Source organism: Mixophyes fleayi, chromosome 3 (genome assembly GCF_038048845.1).
Source record: "Mixophyes fleayi isolate aMixFle1 chromosome 3, aMixFle1.hap1, whole genome shotgun sequence".
Classification (NCBI taxonomy): domain Eukaryota; kingdom Metazoa; phylum Chordata; class Amphibia; order Anura; family Limnodynastidae; genus Mixophyes; species Mixophyes fleayi.
Genome location: NC_134404.1, coordinates 105,041,093 through 105,055,452, shown reverse-complemented (window position 1 = coordinate 105,055,452; position 14,360 = coordinate 105,041,093). Strand labels below are relative to the sequence as shown.

Genomic DNA, 14,360 nt, shown 5'->3' with positions numbered 1-14,360 from the left:
ATAATAATCATCATCATCATCAACAACATTTATTTATAAAGAGCCACAGATTCCATAACACCGGACAATCAACTTACAGATATCATCGTCATCATCCTCGTCATCTATTTATATAGCGCCACTAATTCTGCAGCGCCGTACAGAGAACTCACTCACATCAGTCCCTGCCGCATTGGGGCTTACAGTCTAAATTCCCTAACATACACACACACACAGACACACACACATACAGGGCCGCCATCAGGGGGGTACGGGGGGTACTGTTGTACCGGGCCCGGGCTCACCAGGGGGCCCGGTACAACAGCGCAACATATACTTACCTGGGGGCCCGCCGCTGGTCTCCGCTACTGTGTCTTCAGCCTGGCTCTCACCGTGACAGCCAGGCACCAGGATGCGATCGCAGGGGTGGAGGAATCATTCCCCCTGCGATCATGTGATCTGTCAAAGGCAGAGCACATGATCGCAGGGGGAATGAATCCTCCACCCCTGCGATCGCATCCTGGTGCCTGGCTGTCACGGTGACAGCCAGGCTGAAGACACAGTAGCAGAGACCAGCGGAGGGCCCCCAGGTAAGTATATGTTGCTGTTGCTCATGGGGGGGGGGCCCGGGGGACACGGGGGGCCCGTACTGGGCATGATTATTTCTGAAGGCGGCCCTGCACACATATACACACACTGAGACACTAAGGTCAATTTAAAGCAGCCAATTAACCTACTAGTATGTTTTTGGAGTGTGGGAGGGAACCGGAGCACCCAGAGGAAACCCACGCAAACACGGCGAGAACATACAAACTCCACACAGATAAGGCCATGGTCGGGAATTGAACTTATAACCACTAAGCCACTGTGCTTCCCCAAATGATATTCCTCAATACAATAATCAAAGCAGTTCTACCCAGTGATGCAGCACTCTCTTGTGTGTATAGCTGCACTTCCATATGTCACTATAGAGATTACCTGGGGATGTGACTCTTCATGCAAAATGCCATTAGATTGGACGCTGCATTGCTTGCTACAAAATGCACCATTTTCAGATAAAGAAGGATCTTGCAGGTGATGAGGCTGTTTTTTTTATCAGTCTTAACACTTCCCTTACATGTTGCTCTATACGCATCCTCTGTGTGGATATATACTGACTAATGTGTACTCATTTCCTAGCAGGTTTTCACGGATCCTAGCAACCTCCAAAGGCACATTCGGTCCCAGCACGTCGGCGCTCGGGCCCACGCATGTTCAGAGTGTGGCAAAACATTTGCAACTTCATCAGGTCTTAAGCAACACAAGCACATCCACAGCAGTGTGAAGCCATTTGTATGTAAGTAACATTGTTTGTCTTTACTTGTTTTTATTTTACTTAGTGTTTTTGTTTTATTTTTACATCAAAACATTTACAAATAAGAAGTGAATGATGTTAATTGCCCAAGTGCATCCTGTAGGAACAGCAATTAGGAATCAACAGAAGTCTAAGTTATTGTACCTGAAGTACAGATTCAGATAGTAAGTACCACAAACTTCTTATTCAGTACAGTGTATACTGAGAACAGATACGGGAACATATGTTTCTGGTGCAATTATGAGTTGTTAATATACTAACATATAGTTACAGATCGCAGACGAGCCACAGGACAGAAGCCATTGAGCAATCTATACCTTACAGGCATGTTCTCAAATCATTATATATATTATAGGATGAAACTAATATATACACAATTCCAAGCAGTACTCCTGTAATTGCAGACTTTGTAAGGTTCTTTAAGACATGCAATGGACATAATTTACATGTAAAGGTGCTGTCTGTGTCGGGCCAGAGCCCACACACCATGTACAGCACACCAGTCTGTTTATGGCAACTGTCTCTTATTACACTATTCTGCTCAAACTTGAGCGAAAGCTCACCAACACAAAGGTAATTACTCACTGCCTTCACAAACTATTCGGGTCCACCAAATAGAAACCACATGCTAAAATTGGTCCTGTATATTCACTGCACTACTTAATGTGTTTAATAAGCAGAAAATATGCAATTCTGACTGCTATCTTATTCCAGTCTTTCCAGAAGTTACAAATTGAGCACGCTAGATGTTGAGAGGATAATGCTCACGGGGGCTTGGGGGTTTGTGTTCAGCTGTAGGGGTTGTTGTAAAGTGATGAAAGATGCTACAGGATGTGTTTCTATGTAGTCAATCTGAACATCAGTGTCGTAGGTGCCAGGGTAGAAGAAAAGTGTCTTTTGTTGTTTAAGTGCACTGTATGGAAGCTATTATCCCATCTGGTTCACTTAAAGCTAGATATTATGTACATGGCGCTTTTGCAGAAAGACTTTCTGTTTCCTCAAATCTGCTCAAGGGCCACATTAATGCAGAAACTCCCTTCTTCAATGTGTGAGGCCAATCGGCACAGAGGAGTATAATGCATTGCTTGTCCTTACGTTATCCAAGGATTTAATCTTTTTAATTAGTATAATAGCATTTTTACTGTTCCGTCATTAGCAAGTAACCATTAAGGCTTTTTCTTGTATTGTCTCATTAGTCAATGTACAAAATAGGCTTCTAAGCAGTGATCATTTGAAAATAAAGGTGGGCACAATCAATTCCTGTCCATGGCTTAACATTTTTCATGTGTCCTTACTAAATTGGGAACTGTGGAGGTATTCTGTATCTCTGATTTTTTTTTCCATGGTAGCTGATCATTAAAAAAAAACTAAAACAATTAATGTTTCCTATCCCAAAATAGACTAGAATGGTGTAGGTGTACATTTGGTGTCATTTTATCGTATGTTTGTTATTTCACATGGGAAATATCTTTTATCTAAAATTAATACATACATACAATAATAACAATACAAGTCAATAAGTGTTTTCATTGTTTACTGTATTAGGGACAGTATTAGCTTTTTTATGGCAGGTTTTGAACGAAAGTAAATTAGAAACCCAGATGTCACCGTAATTCTGTGTTTTCTTATTGTGATACTTTGTTCATTTATAAAGCGAGGTAATGCCAGGGTAAATATTTGAAAGATGACAGCAAGTGTTCTGGATTGTCAAGGACAAGGGTTTTCCAAGTGCTGGAAGGTTAGCCCTGGTGTGAGTGGAAGTCAGGGACGTGATTACGGTTCATGGGAACCAACAATCCAGGATGAGATACATTCAATTTGGTTTCCTTTACATGCTTAAAATAGAGCTATTGTCAGTTTGGGCAGCCTGTCTCTAACCCTGCAAAAGGATTGTTGCAAATGACTCGGAATGCTCAGTGTTTACAGTTGTATGTCTTTGATGTGTGAATGATGAGAACATTATGATTTATAATACATCCTTTGCAGGTAGAGACAGAACGTAGTGACATCCTGCATGTACTTCAGTTCAGTGCTATGGACAAAGCTATTATCAAATCCTCCAAAGAAAAGTGTAAACCTTTTTCTGCTGGTAAACATTGCAATCTCATAACAAGTTTACAGTCTCATAGCAAATTGAAATATCAGTACAGAAGTCATTATAGTACTAAACGTGTGATGCAGACAGGCTGACAGAATACATATGTCATTCACAGTATTCCCAATTATGGTAGATTAGGTCAACATGCATATTGTGGAACTAAAAAGTCTATGCATGCTGTCTCTCAGAGCATCCCACACTTGCTATATAGTCAAATAATGTTAGTAATTCAGTGATATCAGTGATTTACGAGCTAAGATTACTGCAGATCTTTTTGGGAAGAAGACTTGTTTGACCTTATTACATACAGTATATTGATATTGATCTTTTTCTGAAGATGTTTAGGAGCTGCCAACATTTTTTATTTAATAGTCAGAATTCCGCTAGTAATTTTAATATATTTTATAAAACTTGTGTTTGAAAAGAATGGAATGTGGGATACTACTGATTTCTGGTAAGGTAATAACTGCCAGCTCTGGAATCTGCTATGTATGGTTTTGAGTATATATTGTTCACTAACTTCCTGATTTTGTACATGCATTAGTCAACAGATGGCTACACAAATTGCTGTAGAGGTACAAAATCCAGCCTTCCCAAGGTCAAGTGTTAGATGTGTAGGACCAAGAGTTGATGTCTTCCATCAATAGAACTATATGGGTTATGAATATATAGGTAGCATAAATAGATTTCTATATTCTGAGTAAAAAAGGGACATGTAACAGTTGAGACTTTTCTTTTTCTGCACAGGTGAAGTCTGTCATAAGTCATACACTCAGTTTTCAAACCTCTGCCGACACAAGCGCATGCACGCTGACTGCAGGACTCAGATCAAATGCAAAGACTGTGGACAAATGTTCAGCACTACATCATCACTTAATAAGCACAGGAGATTTTGTGAGGGGAAGAATCACTTTGCTGCTGGAGGATTATTTGGTCAAGGGATTTCACTTCCTGGGACGCCAACCTTGGACAAGGCTTCTATGATCAATATGAACCATGCAAACCCAGGGCTTGCAGATTACTTTGGTGCTAGCCGGCATACCGCTGGCCTTACTTTTCCAACGGCTCCTGGATTCTCTTTCAGCTTTCCTGGTCTGTTTCCCTCAGGTCTATACCATAGACCTCCGTTAATGCCTGCCTCGCCTATAAAAGGACTTCCAAATGTCGAACAGATGAACAAGAGTCAGGGTCCACATATGAATAGACCACAGATGTTACCAGCAACACAGGACATTTTGAAAGCACTGAGTAAGCACCCACCTGTGGGTGATACTAAATCTGTGGAATTCATAGGAGAAAATAATTCTGACCAAAGGCCACATGACAAATTAAGTGACCAGTCAGAGAGCAGCGACCTTGATGATATCAGCACACCTAGTGGTAGCGATTTGGAGACCACTTCTGGCTCTGATCTCGAGAGTGACATTGAAAGTGATAAAGAAAAAATTAAGGAAAATGGTAAAATATATAAGGAGAAAATGAGCCCATTGCAGAACCTTGCTGCATTAAATAGTAAAAGAGACTACAATAATTATTCAGTTTTCTCTCCATGCTTAGAGGAACAGACTGTTGTGTCCGGGGCTGTGAATGACTCCATAAAAGCTATTGCTTCCATTGCTGAGAAGTACTTTGGTTCAACAGGACTTGTAGGTCTACCGGATAAAAAAGGTGGATCTTTACCTTACCCATCTATGTTTCCTCTTCCTTTTTTCCCAACATTTTCTCAATCAATGTACCCGTTTCCCGATAGAGATGTCAGACCTGCTCCTCTTAAAGTTGAACCTGAGTCCCCAAAAGAAATAAAGAAAACACAAAAGGGGAATTCAGAGTCTCCTTTTGATCTAACTATAAAGCGTAAGGAGGAAAAGACTGTAGCAAATGTGCCCTCAAAGCCACTGAATCCAATGTCTTCCAGTCCTGATCAGCCTTTGGACTTGAGTATGGGTAGCAGAAGTCGAGCTGCTCCAACTAAACAGTTAGAACAACCCAGAAAGAATCATATATTCGGAGACAAAAAAGACATTGAGGCAGAACAGACCAAACGATCAGAACACTGTTTGCAGCATGCCAGACCTGCTCCTTTCTTCATGGATCCTATCTACAGGTAGGACCTTCATAACCATTGTGTGCTAGATAACATTGCATTACCTTCATGTATGACCTTGTTATGTTGTGTGAGAGATTTAAAGAATATAGATTATTTAATTTAATGCAATGTATTAAACAATTTATGCAATATTTTATTAATTTTTAAACATTAATAAGTATATGTGAGAGGCTGTAAGAAAATTGACCCCCCCCCCCCAGAAATAAAACCTGCCTCTATAGCTCTCAGTCTGCAGGCAGCAGATAGTACTCCTGTGACTTCTGATATTTATCATGAATCAGAAGTGACATCACACTTGAAATTCTCAAACGAGAACAAAACAATTAACAATTTGAGCATATTTGACCAGTTTGGCTATAACATGTATAGATTGTAACCTTTGGTGAACCTTGCTTTCTTTTTCCTGTGTGAACTGAATAGTTTAGCTAATTTTTTATGATTCTATGACGCAGACCAGGTGATCTATGCATTAAGTCGTCATGGAGCAGCTAATATAGTGACAAGGCAAATTGATTACACAGAATTAATAATCAGTAACTTATGTAGCTGATATTGACATCATCTGCTGTTGATGAAATTTTGCCGACCTTTTCATTCATAATGTATTGGCAGCTCTGCATATAGATTTCAGATTTAATAGTGAAATTAACAGTGAGTTTGCACATTGAAAATTTGTTTATACAATACTGCAATATATTGAATATTATGTAAAGTACATGTGTAAATATTTTTATTACTGACAATATTTATATTTGTTTAAAACCAGTCCCAGAATCACCTTTGATAATTTCAATATCTACAATCGCAGGGTAGAAAAGAGAAAACTAATGGATCCACTTGAGATTCTTAAAGAAAAATATTTAAGGCCTTCTCCTGGATTCTTATTTCATCCACAGGTATGTATAGAACTAACATTTGGGAATGTGCAGAAACGTTATGGATAAAATAGGTCTGTGACAATATTGACACAACTGTTCAAAAGGTTCAATTCGCTTAAAGTGTCACTCTTATTAATTAGTGTCTTTAAACACAAAATAAAGTTTTGAATTGCAGCTGAAAATTTGGTGTTAAATACTGAAAAAGGAATCAATCAATCAATTCCAATGCATAATAATGAATTAGGAGGGGACAAATTAAAATGGTTAATGATAACATTTCTAATCAAACGGTATATAAACATTAGGAGCCTGATTCATTAAGGTAAGTGAAGCAAAACCATGTTGCATTGGAGGGGGAGCTAAATTTAAAATGTGAGGACATATTTATAGTTGGGGTAGAGCATGTCCTTACTCAACTTTTAATGTCACTGTAAAAATAAAGCTATCAAGTATTTGCGTCCTACATAAAAAAACATGCAGTATTTTCCTTATGTACAAAAAAATAAACTCAATTGCACCCTTGCATTGGAACTTGGTTTTGTCAAGGTTCAAATTCACTCATCTTTTTGCTTTACCGTAATGAATCAGGCCCTAGGACTTCCCCTCTACCCAGGCCCGGAGCTCCCATTAGGCAAGGTTAGGCAGTTGCCTAGGGCGCCGGGCTCTGGAGGGCGCCACAGAAAAAAAATAACTTTAAAACTGTGCGGCAACCGCTGACCATACCTTCCACGGCCGCCGCACAGCTTCCGATAAATCCTCGGGGAGGGGGGAAGGGGCTATGGATCACCACCGCCGCCTCTCTGCTCCGTCTTCTCCCCTCCACTCACTGACTGTCGGGCAGGACATCATCATCATGGCCAGACAGTGTCAGTGAGTGGAGGGGAGGAGACAGAGCAGAGAGGAGCAGCTTTATGGCAGCAAGTAAAGGTAAGGAAAGACGTGGGGAGGGGGGGGGGGGCGCGGATTGTGAAAGTGTGCCTGGGGGGAGCGCGGATGTGAAAGGGTGCCTGGGGGTGGGGTGGGGGGCGCGGATGTGAAAGTGTGCCTGGGGTGCCAAGAACCCTAGGACCGGCCCTGCCTCTACCAGAGCCACCGCAGTTACAATAAATAGCAGTTCCTTACTCCATACGCTATAACCTTACCCTGCTCACACTGGTGGTCATTTCAAATTCAGTAGGTGGGATCCTTAAATGCTGAGCTCACCTCCTGTCCAATGAGCTGCATCTGGTTCACACCGCAAGTGCGCAAGTAGAACTTTCAGATTCATACACGGTTAAAAGTACACCTATGTATAGCCCTATATATGTACCCCTATGTGTATATAATATATTATAGCTACATCCTGGTGAGCGGTGGAAAATGAATGGATGGATTTTTAGATAATAAATCCACATTTATTTTCAAAGATTTCGTTTTCCTTCAACAAAAGATAACTTTTAAAACGTTGATCCTCTTATCGCTGTCTGAGTAAAATAGTCAATGAGCAGCGGGAAATAGATGAGATTGTTGAGAAACGGGAGTTGCCTGAATCAGCAATGGTTCATCAGCAAATGTTACCTTTATGGATGCAAAAGACACAACTGCGGAGGCCGTGAATAACAGCAAAGTGAGTTACGGCTTCTCTCTAATTAGTATAATGTATTGACATCTGCTAACAGGTGCACTCACTCTTCTCAACAAAGAGGCTTTTCTCCACCAGGGAGTAAATGCATCAGCCTGTTTTGTTTGTCAGGAGAAAATGTATTAACCTAATAGTGTGATATTGGAAGACTCTTGCAAGGACAGCTTTAAAAGTGTATTTGGTCCAAGTCCAAGAATGCACTCATTTAAAACAAAGGGACCACCTAGTATTATTGTGTATCTGATGAAATCTACACTGTCCTTAAATATGTATTTTCAGATGTATTTGCTGCTTCAATGTTTGTTTGGCTTTTATATCAAAGTATTCATCACAATGTCGTCCATAGGAATATGTTTCTGGGTTGTGTCATATTTACACATGAACATCTTTGCAGTGCTTCAGGATTATTTAAAAGAGAATCCTATACAAGTGGTTTCAATTAAGTATATTAGGCCCAAACAAATAGTACATATTTGCCAATAAAACATTGTACCTGTGAGTTTTAGTGTAGACTATCCAGCAATGTCTGGCCTCCTGTCGAGTAATATTGTATAGTTTGGTTGATTTGGGTAACATACAGTGCTATGCAGTCGTGTGGTGTTTGGTACTTCCTCTCTCACTTCATACTTCATTTCTTGTTACCTTCTCTGCAGATGTTCGCTATTATTGGGAAAATAATAGCCTTATTACAGATATTATTTAAAGAATAATTGTTTCATTGTCCAAATATCAGAATACAAATAGTATAGTAGTGTTTGTGTAAAATTCTTTTGAGTTGGTCAAATAAGGGGTGAATAAAATTATGTAGAATTTAAGAGCTGGATATATCTAGGATCCACCTGGATCTGGAAAAAGTGATCATTGTTGCCAACGTTTTAAAATATTTTTTGGGCACACTTTGCTACCTGAGAAAGTGCATCCAGGCATGTTACATGCAGTACTGGTTCAGTGTTTGTACACTTCAAACTTCACTATGATAGAGTTACCATTACTATTTATTTGTTTTTTTTGTTTTATACTGGGCTTATTTTTGCACTTTAAACATTACACTTCAATAAATGTTAATTGTTAAAGCACAGAGAATAAAGATAGATTGTGAAAATTGCCAATCACACGATAAGATGAATTTTATTGAGCACTTGGTCAGTACTGAAAAGTAGGGACATTTCCTGGATCTCAGTTGGATGATATGATAGAGATATACAGAACCAACCCATAAATGTTAGTCATCTATTTATGTACATAACTACTTATTTATGGCATTTTTAATTTTTGCAACCCGGTAATGAGAATACCACCTAAATGTTGTCACTTATCCTGAAATTTCCCCTAAGAGGGTAGCAGAAATGTTTGGTCCATCTCCTGTTACATCCACATTGGCACTGTTTTTTTCCCTCAGTACCAGAGTTCTCTGGCTACAAAAGGAACAAAGAACATGAATAAATTGAAATGGTTGTTGCTGTTGTAAAGCGTATGTGATTGGATGGCTGTAGAACCCATCCAATGAAGTGCTACCTGCACTGAAGCTCCTCCTTTAACAACCATTTGAATTTATCTATCCTCTCTCTGATCCTAGAGTCCTCAAACAGATGAAAGGGCAGAACACAGTTCTTATATGGAGATAATGGTGGATGCCCACCTATCTGGTATAGGAGGGGTAATCAGAAGAGGCGATTGTATTTGGGTCTAGTTCTTTTTAATGTATGAGGTTGGTCAAAACAAAACAGTGTAAAAATGTTGCTGTTTTTTTATTTGTTGCGTTTCAGTAGTTATTGTCATAGTTATTGCACAATCGTTTATATGGATTTCTGAAAACTGACTATTACAGTCCAATAATCTTTTTTTTTGTTTTTTTTTGTTTTTGTTTAAATTATTTTCACAGTTCCCATTGCCAGATCAGAGAACCTGGGTAAGTGATTTTAAGGTTTTATCACCTACTGTTTATGTTCTGACTGCTTTTAATTAGGTTAATTTATCTACTGTAAGTTATTAGGCACAAATATATAAAAATATTCAAGTGACAAAACTTTAACTTCTATTAGTGTACAATTGTTTTTATCATTTTATCATTATTCCCTTTGTCTCCTCTCAAAGCCCTCCTGTTTTATCCATGTGTGACAATTCTCTCATATAAGGGTGTAATTATGACCCTTCTCATTTTCTGTATGTTAATTATCATTTCTTACAAGCGATAAGAAATTAATTAACAGATTTATTTCTTGAAATTGGTTAGCCAGGACAGAGGCTCAGATAGAAGCCTGTCCTGGTAAATAGTCCTTAGTACAGGGTGTTATAGCGCGGCACAATTTGCGATGTGGAGGAACACGAAGCCTGCAAGGGAGGGATCTGAATATCCCTGTCCTGTTTTGTTCTCCACATAGACTAGAGTCTTCAGTTGGCGAAGGTTAATACATAGTCCCCATATATATATTAACCAATGGATGAAGCAGATCTGATGGGTGGTTCCTGCTGTTTGCCTACTGGAGTTGTTAAAACCTCACACACTTTCCAGGACATGTGTGGCCACAAATATGCTACACATATTACACTGTAACTGCAATTATTTTGCAATGAACCGATTTATAGTTTATTTTGTAACCCTTCTATTACTTTATTAGCAAGTTACAAAATGTAAAAAAAAAGTATTCAAAATCTTCCATTAATAAAAAAGATCAAAAAACTCACATTTCTCATGTTGTAAAAAAAAGTCATAAGCGCTCTTAAAATATTTCAGTGGTTTATTCTGATTTCCTTTGTCAAAAGTTGATTCTAATGGAAAAGTTATATCAATTATATTTTAATCTTAATATCATAGAGGCAATGAATCACTGTTAGTAAGCCAATGACCCTTTTGCTGAACTTTACTGTTTCCAAAACATTGCACTACTCATAATTTACATCATGCATTTCTTTTCTTGATAACACACAACAATAAATACATGTTTTATATTTAAGAAGTAGGACTCGAAACATCATCATTTTAGATTTCTCCTGCCGATAACATATATATAGAACTCAATGTTTCTCATGCAAATTAAAATAATTTAAATTGTTTTTATAAGAACTCTGAGGCTATTATTTCTTTAATTTATCTCGTTTTCTGCCTCAGTTGTGATCGTATATCTACTACCCCCTGAGCATACATTTGAAATGTATTTTAGAAGTGGACAATATTTTATTTTCTCCAAAGCAGAGTAAAGGACCCACGAATATCCATTTCCAGTGGGTTTGTAAATGTTCCAAAGCGGTTTCGGGATGAATACTCCCTGACCAAACTGCAATATTGATCACGATTGGCCGGGAGACATGAAAGCATTGGGTTGTATCTGGAAGAAGAGGTTGTTGCATGTTACACATCCAATCATGTGATGCCCTCTTCAGCCAGGTACGCTGGCAAAAGATATTGTTATTTGGCCTAAGATTTTCATCAGTCTTTAAGTAGACCACTGTTGTGGGAGAAGATGTTTTCTACCCAAGGCACATGAGCCTTTTCCCCAGGATGAAGTCAGCTCAGTGGACACATAAGGCCTCATTTAGAGTCGGACGCAAAGTCCGTTTCAGGCGCATCCTGGACATTTCCACTGATGGGCATGCAGTAAGTGGGAATGTGCAGTAAGCAACAGTTCCGTCTGCTTTTCAGATGCAGTGTACACTTGCGACTGCTTGAGTCTCAATACGAGGGAAAGGGTGGAACACGGAGTTATGTAGGAGTGACCATGAATATTTTAGATACTATGGGCGTCTACCCGCAAAAACTAGCCTAGTCGGATCAAGACGCAGGTGGAACACACTTCAAAAAAGACAGAAAAAGTGCGGCAGGAATTAGGTGGTGCAAGTATTTAGCTAGCTGTGGGAACTGATCGCAGCTTGGTAGGGTATTACGAGTGGCACACAACTGGGGGTTGCAAGCCAATCGTAATACTCTACCAAGCTGTGCCACACTCCCACTTCTGCTCTTTCTTGTACGTCTTAGACGCACATTACGTCCGACTCTAAATTAGGCCCATAGTGACATGGTATGGCCTCCATTATCTCTATGCTTTTTCAGGCAACCAGAAATAAAGTTGATAGAGAATTTAAAACAATTTGGAGTTCCATTGCTGCTCCTTCACATCAGAAGAACAATGGAGAGTGCTCAATGTTGGACTTACTCTACACCAGTGTTGGTTAACCTGTGACACTCCAGGTGAAACTACAAGTCCCAGCATGCTTTGACTTTATATAGCAGCTTATTGCTGGAAGGGTATGCTGGGACTTGTAGTTTCAAAACACCTGGAGTGTCACAGGTCAGCTAACACTGCCCTACATGAATCCAATACCGCAGGGCAGCTGCCTCTTCTGCCTACACTTTTTCTATATATGAAAACTCACTGATTGAGCAATAGAGCAAGGATATAGCAGCAGCCAATAAGACCTACTATTAAACTAGGTACAGAACTAATATAAAATTACTGTGCTCCTATACATAAAACCGACATACACAGGCCTGCCAAAGCATGTAATTTACATAAGTGGTTGATATTGATTGGAATATATTACCCATATAATGGTAACATAACACCCCCAGACTTAAATCGTTTGTTTTAAAGTGCTGATTTAATTTCAATGTAGAAAGCTTTGCAGGAAGTGGTTACAGTTCCTGGGCATAGCTGAGAATGAACTCTTGCAAAGACATCATTGGCAGTCACTTCTAGCTGCTTAATAATAACATAATGTTTCTAAGGGAATGCTGGTTCATTACAGTAATTACAATGTAAGAATGTAATCGCTCTGTGTATATTACATATGCACATGTGCGGTCAGTACTGTGCTGACAAGACTCGTCTGTTCTTATGAACTTCCTTATATGTAATGTTAATAATTGAAAATAAATTTGGCTCTGAAAAGGGCTTGCAGCTATGAATAGATATTACAGTAATAGGCTCTGTGTGCCATTTCCCATGTAAATGGACTATGATTTTAAAATCTCTCAGCGCACAAAAATGTCAAGTGATTTAATACCTCTAGATAATGAAACTGACCGGAATATTAAATGGATAGAAATAAAAAGATATTTATTGTCTTTAGTACGGTACTTATTATTCCTAACTATTATATATGCTATCATAACCTTTGTGCTTTTCTGTCACTGCTAATCAGCCCAAAGGGCAAAGGTCATTTTTCATTCACCAAACCTTTTCTCTGTGTAGTTATCCAAATATCAGATTGATTTGTTACCCAGAACAGACCAACTAGATTAAAAGCTGCAGAATTCAGATTGCATGTGATAAAAAATTGATTTTTAATAAATAAAAAATAGAAGGGTAAAATCCCCTCCCTGAAAATGCTAATTCTTCAGATGCTTGGGTTAGATAATGGCATTGCTCTGTGGGGATGGAATTACCTGCTTTGTGATCACCAGTAGCATTACAAAGCTGCCTGCCCTGTGATCAGTAGGTGTCAAGATCCTTCATGTTGACAAATGTGCTGTCTATAAGCATCTGTGGAGAATGTTTTAGCAGCGGAATGATTATGAATCAAACCTATGTGAGCCTGCAGCCCTCACCGCATCCCTAGCCTTTCGTATTTGTTGCATGACAAGTAAATGCATCTTGACTTCCCTAGGAGATTTTTTTCCTGCTCTGTGTTTGAAAGACACGGAGCAAATTGGGAATGGTATTCTGTACACTGCAATTTGTAACTACCATTAAAAGCTCTAAGCAAGGAACGGGAGGGCAAGTCTGTAGGTCACAGGGAAAAACAAAGGATATAATATAGAAAAACAATACGAAAAAAAGAGGACATGACTTGAAAAAAGTCGATGATCTGCTGGGCTCTGCTATAAGGTCCAGCTACACTATAACAAATAGTAGAACAATTTGATCAGAATGACATTTGACACCAATGTTTTGTCTTATTTTGCTTTTACATTTTTTCACTTTCCTTTCTGCACATTTACACAATGGAATGGGTCCTTTTATTGTCACTGCAGAGGACAATAGCAATTAAGTGTGTGTTAGTTTTTGGGGCAAAAGCTCATGCCTGTCTATATATATATATATATATATATAAATATCATAAAATTAATGAATACACTTTTCCAGATTTTGGTTGAGTCTATTATTTAGAATGCTTGGGATTTAAAAGTTTTCAGAATAAAGGGTTTATTTCCATAATTATTAGTATGATACGTAAATGTATGAAGTTATTTTTAAATGCTACTCCTGTATTTCTAACACATTCACACTGGAATTATCCTCTGTATAAAATGAGCCAGTTCCCTCTACAGTAACTCTAGGAAGCAGCACTTAGTGGTCAAGGAGTCTATTTATGATTTAAGGAAG

At 38.8% G+C, this 14,360-nt stretch overlaps 1 protein-coding gene across 4 annotated transcripts in view; it reads left to right on the top strand.

The window, feature by feature from the left end:
- Positions 1–14,360, top strand: part of MECOM (MDS1 and EVI1 complex locus) — a 43,708-nt gene that overhangs the window by 17,240 nt on the left and 12,108 nt on the right. Inside the window, exons 6-9 of one of the 4 annotated variants that reach the window (XM_075202092.1) lie at positions 1,162–1,315; positions 4,179–5,535; positions 6,305–6,434; positions 9,920–9,946. In XM_075202092.1, the coding sequence (XP_075058193.1) occupies positions 1,162–1,315; positions 4,179–5,535; positions 6,305–6,434; positions 9,920–9,946 (1,668 nt within the window). Of the gene's footprint in view, positions 1–1,158; positions 1,316–4,178; positions 5,536–6,304; positions 6,435–9,919; positions 9,947–14,360 lie in introns of all 4 variants that reach the window. The other 3 variants (XM_075202094.1, XM_075202090.1, XM_075202093.1) reach the window with 3 other exon arrangements.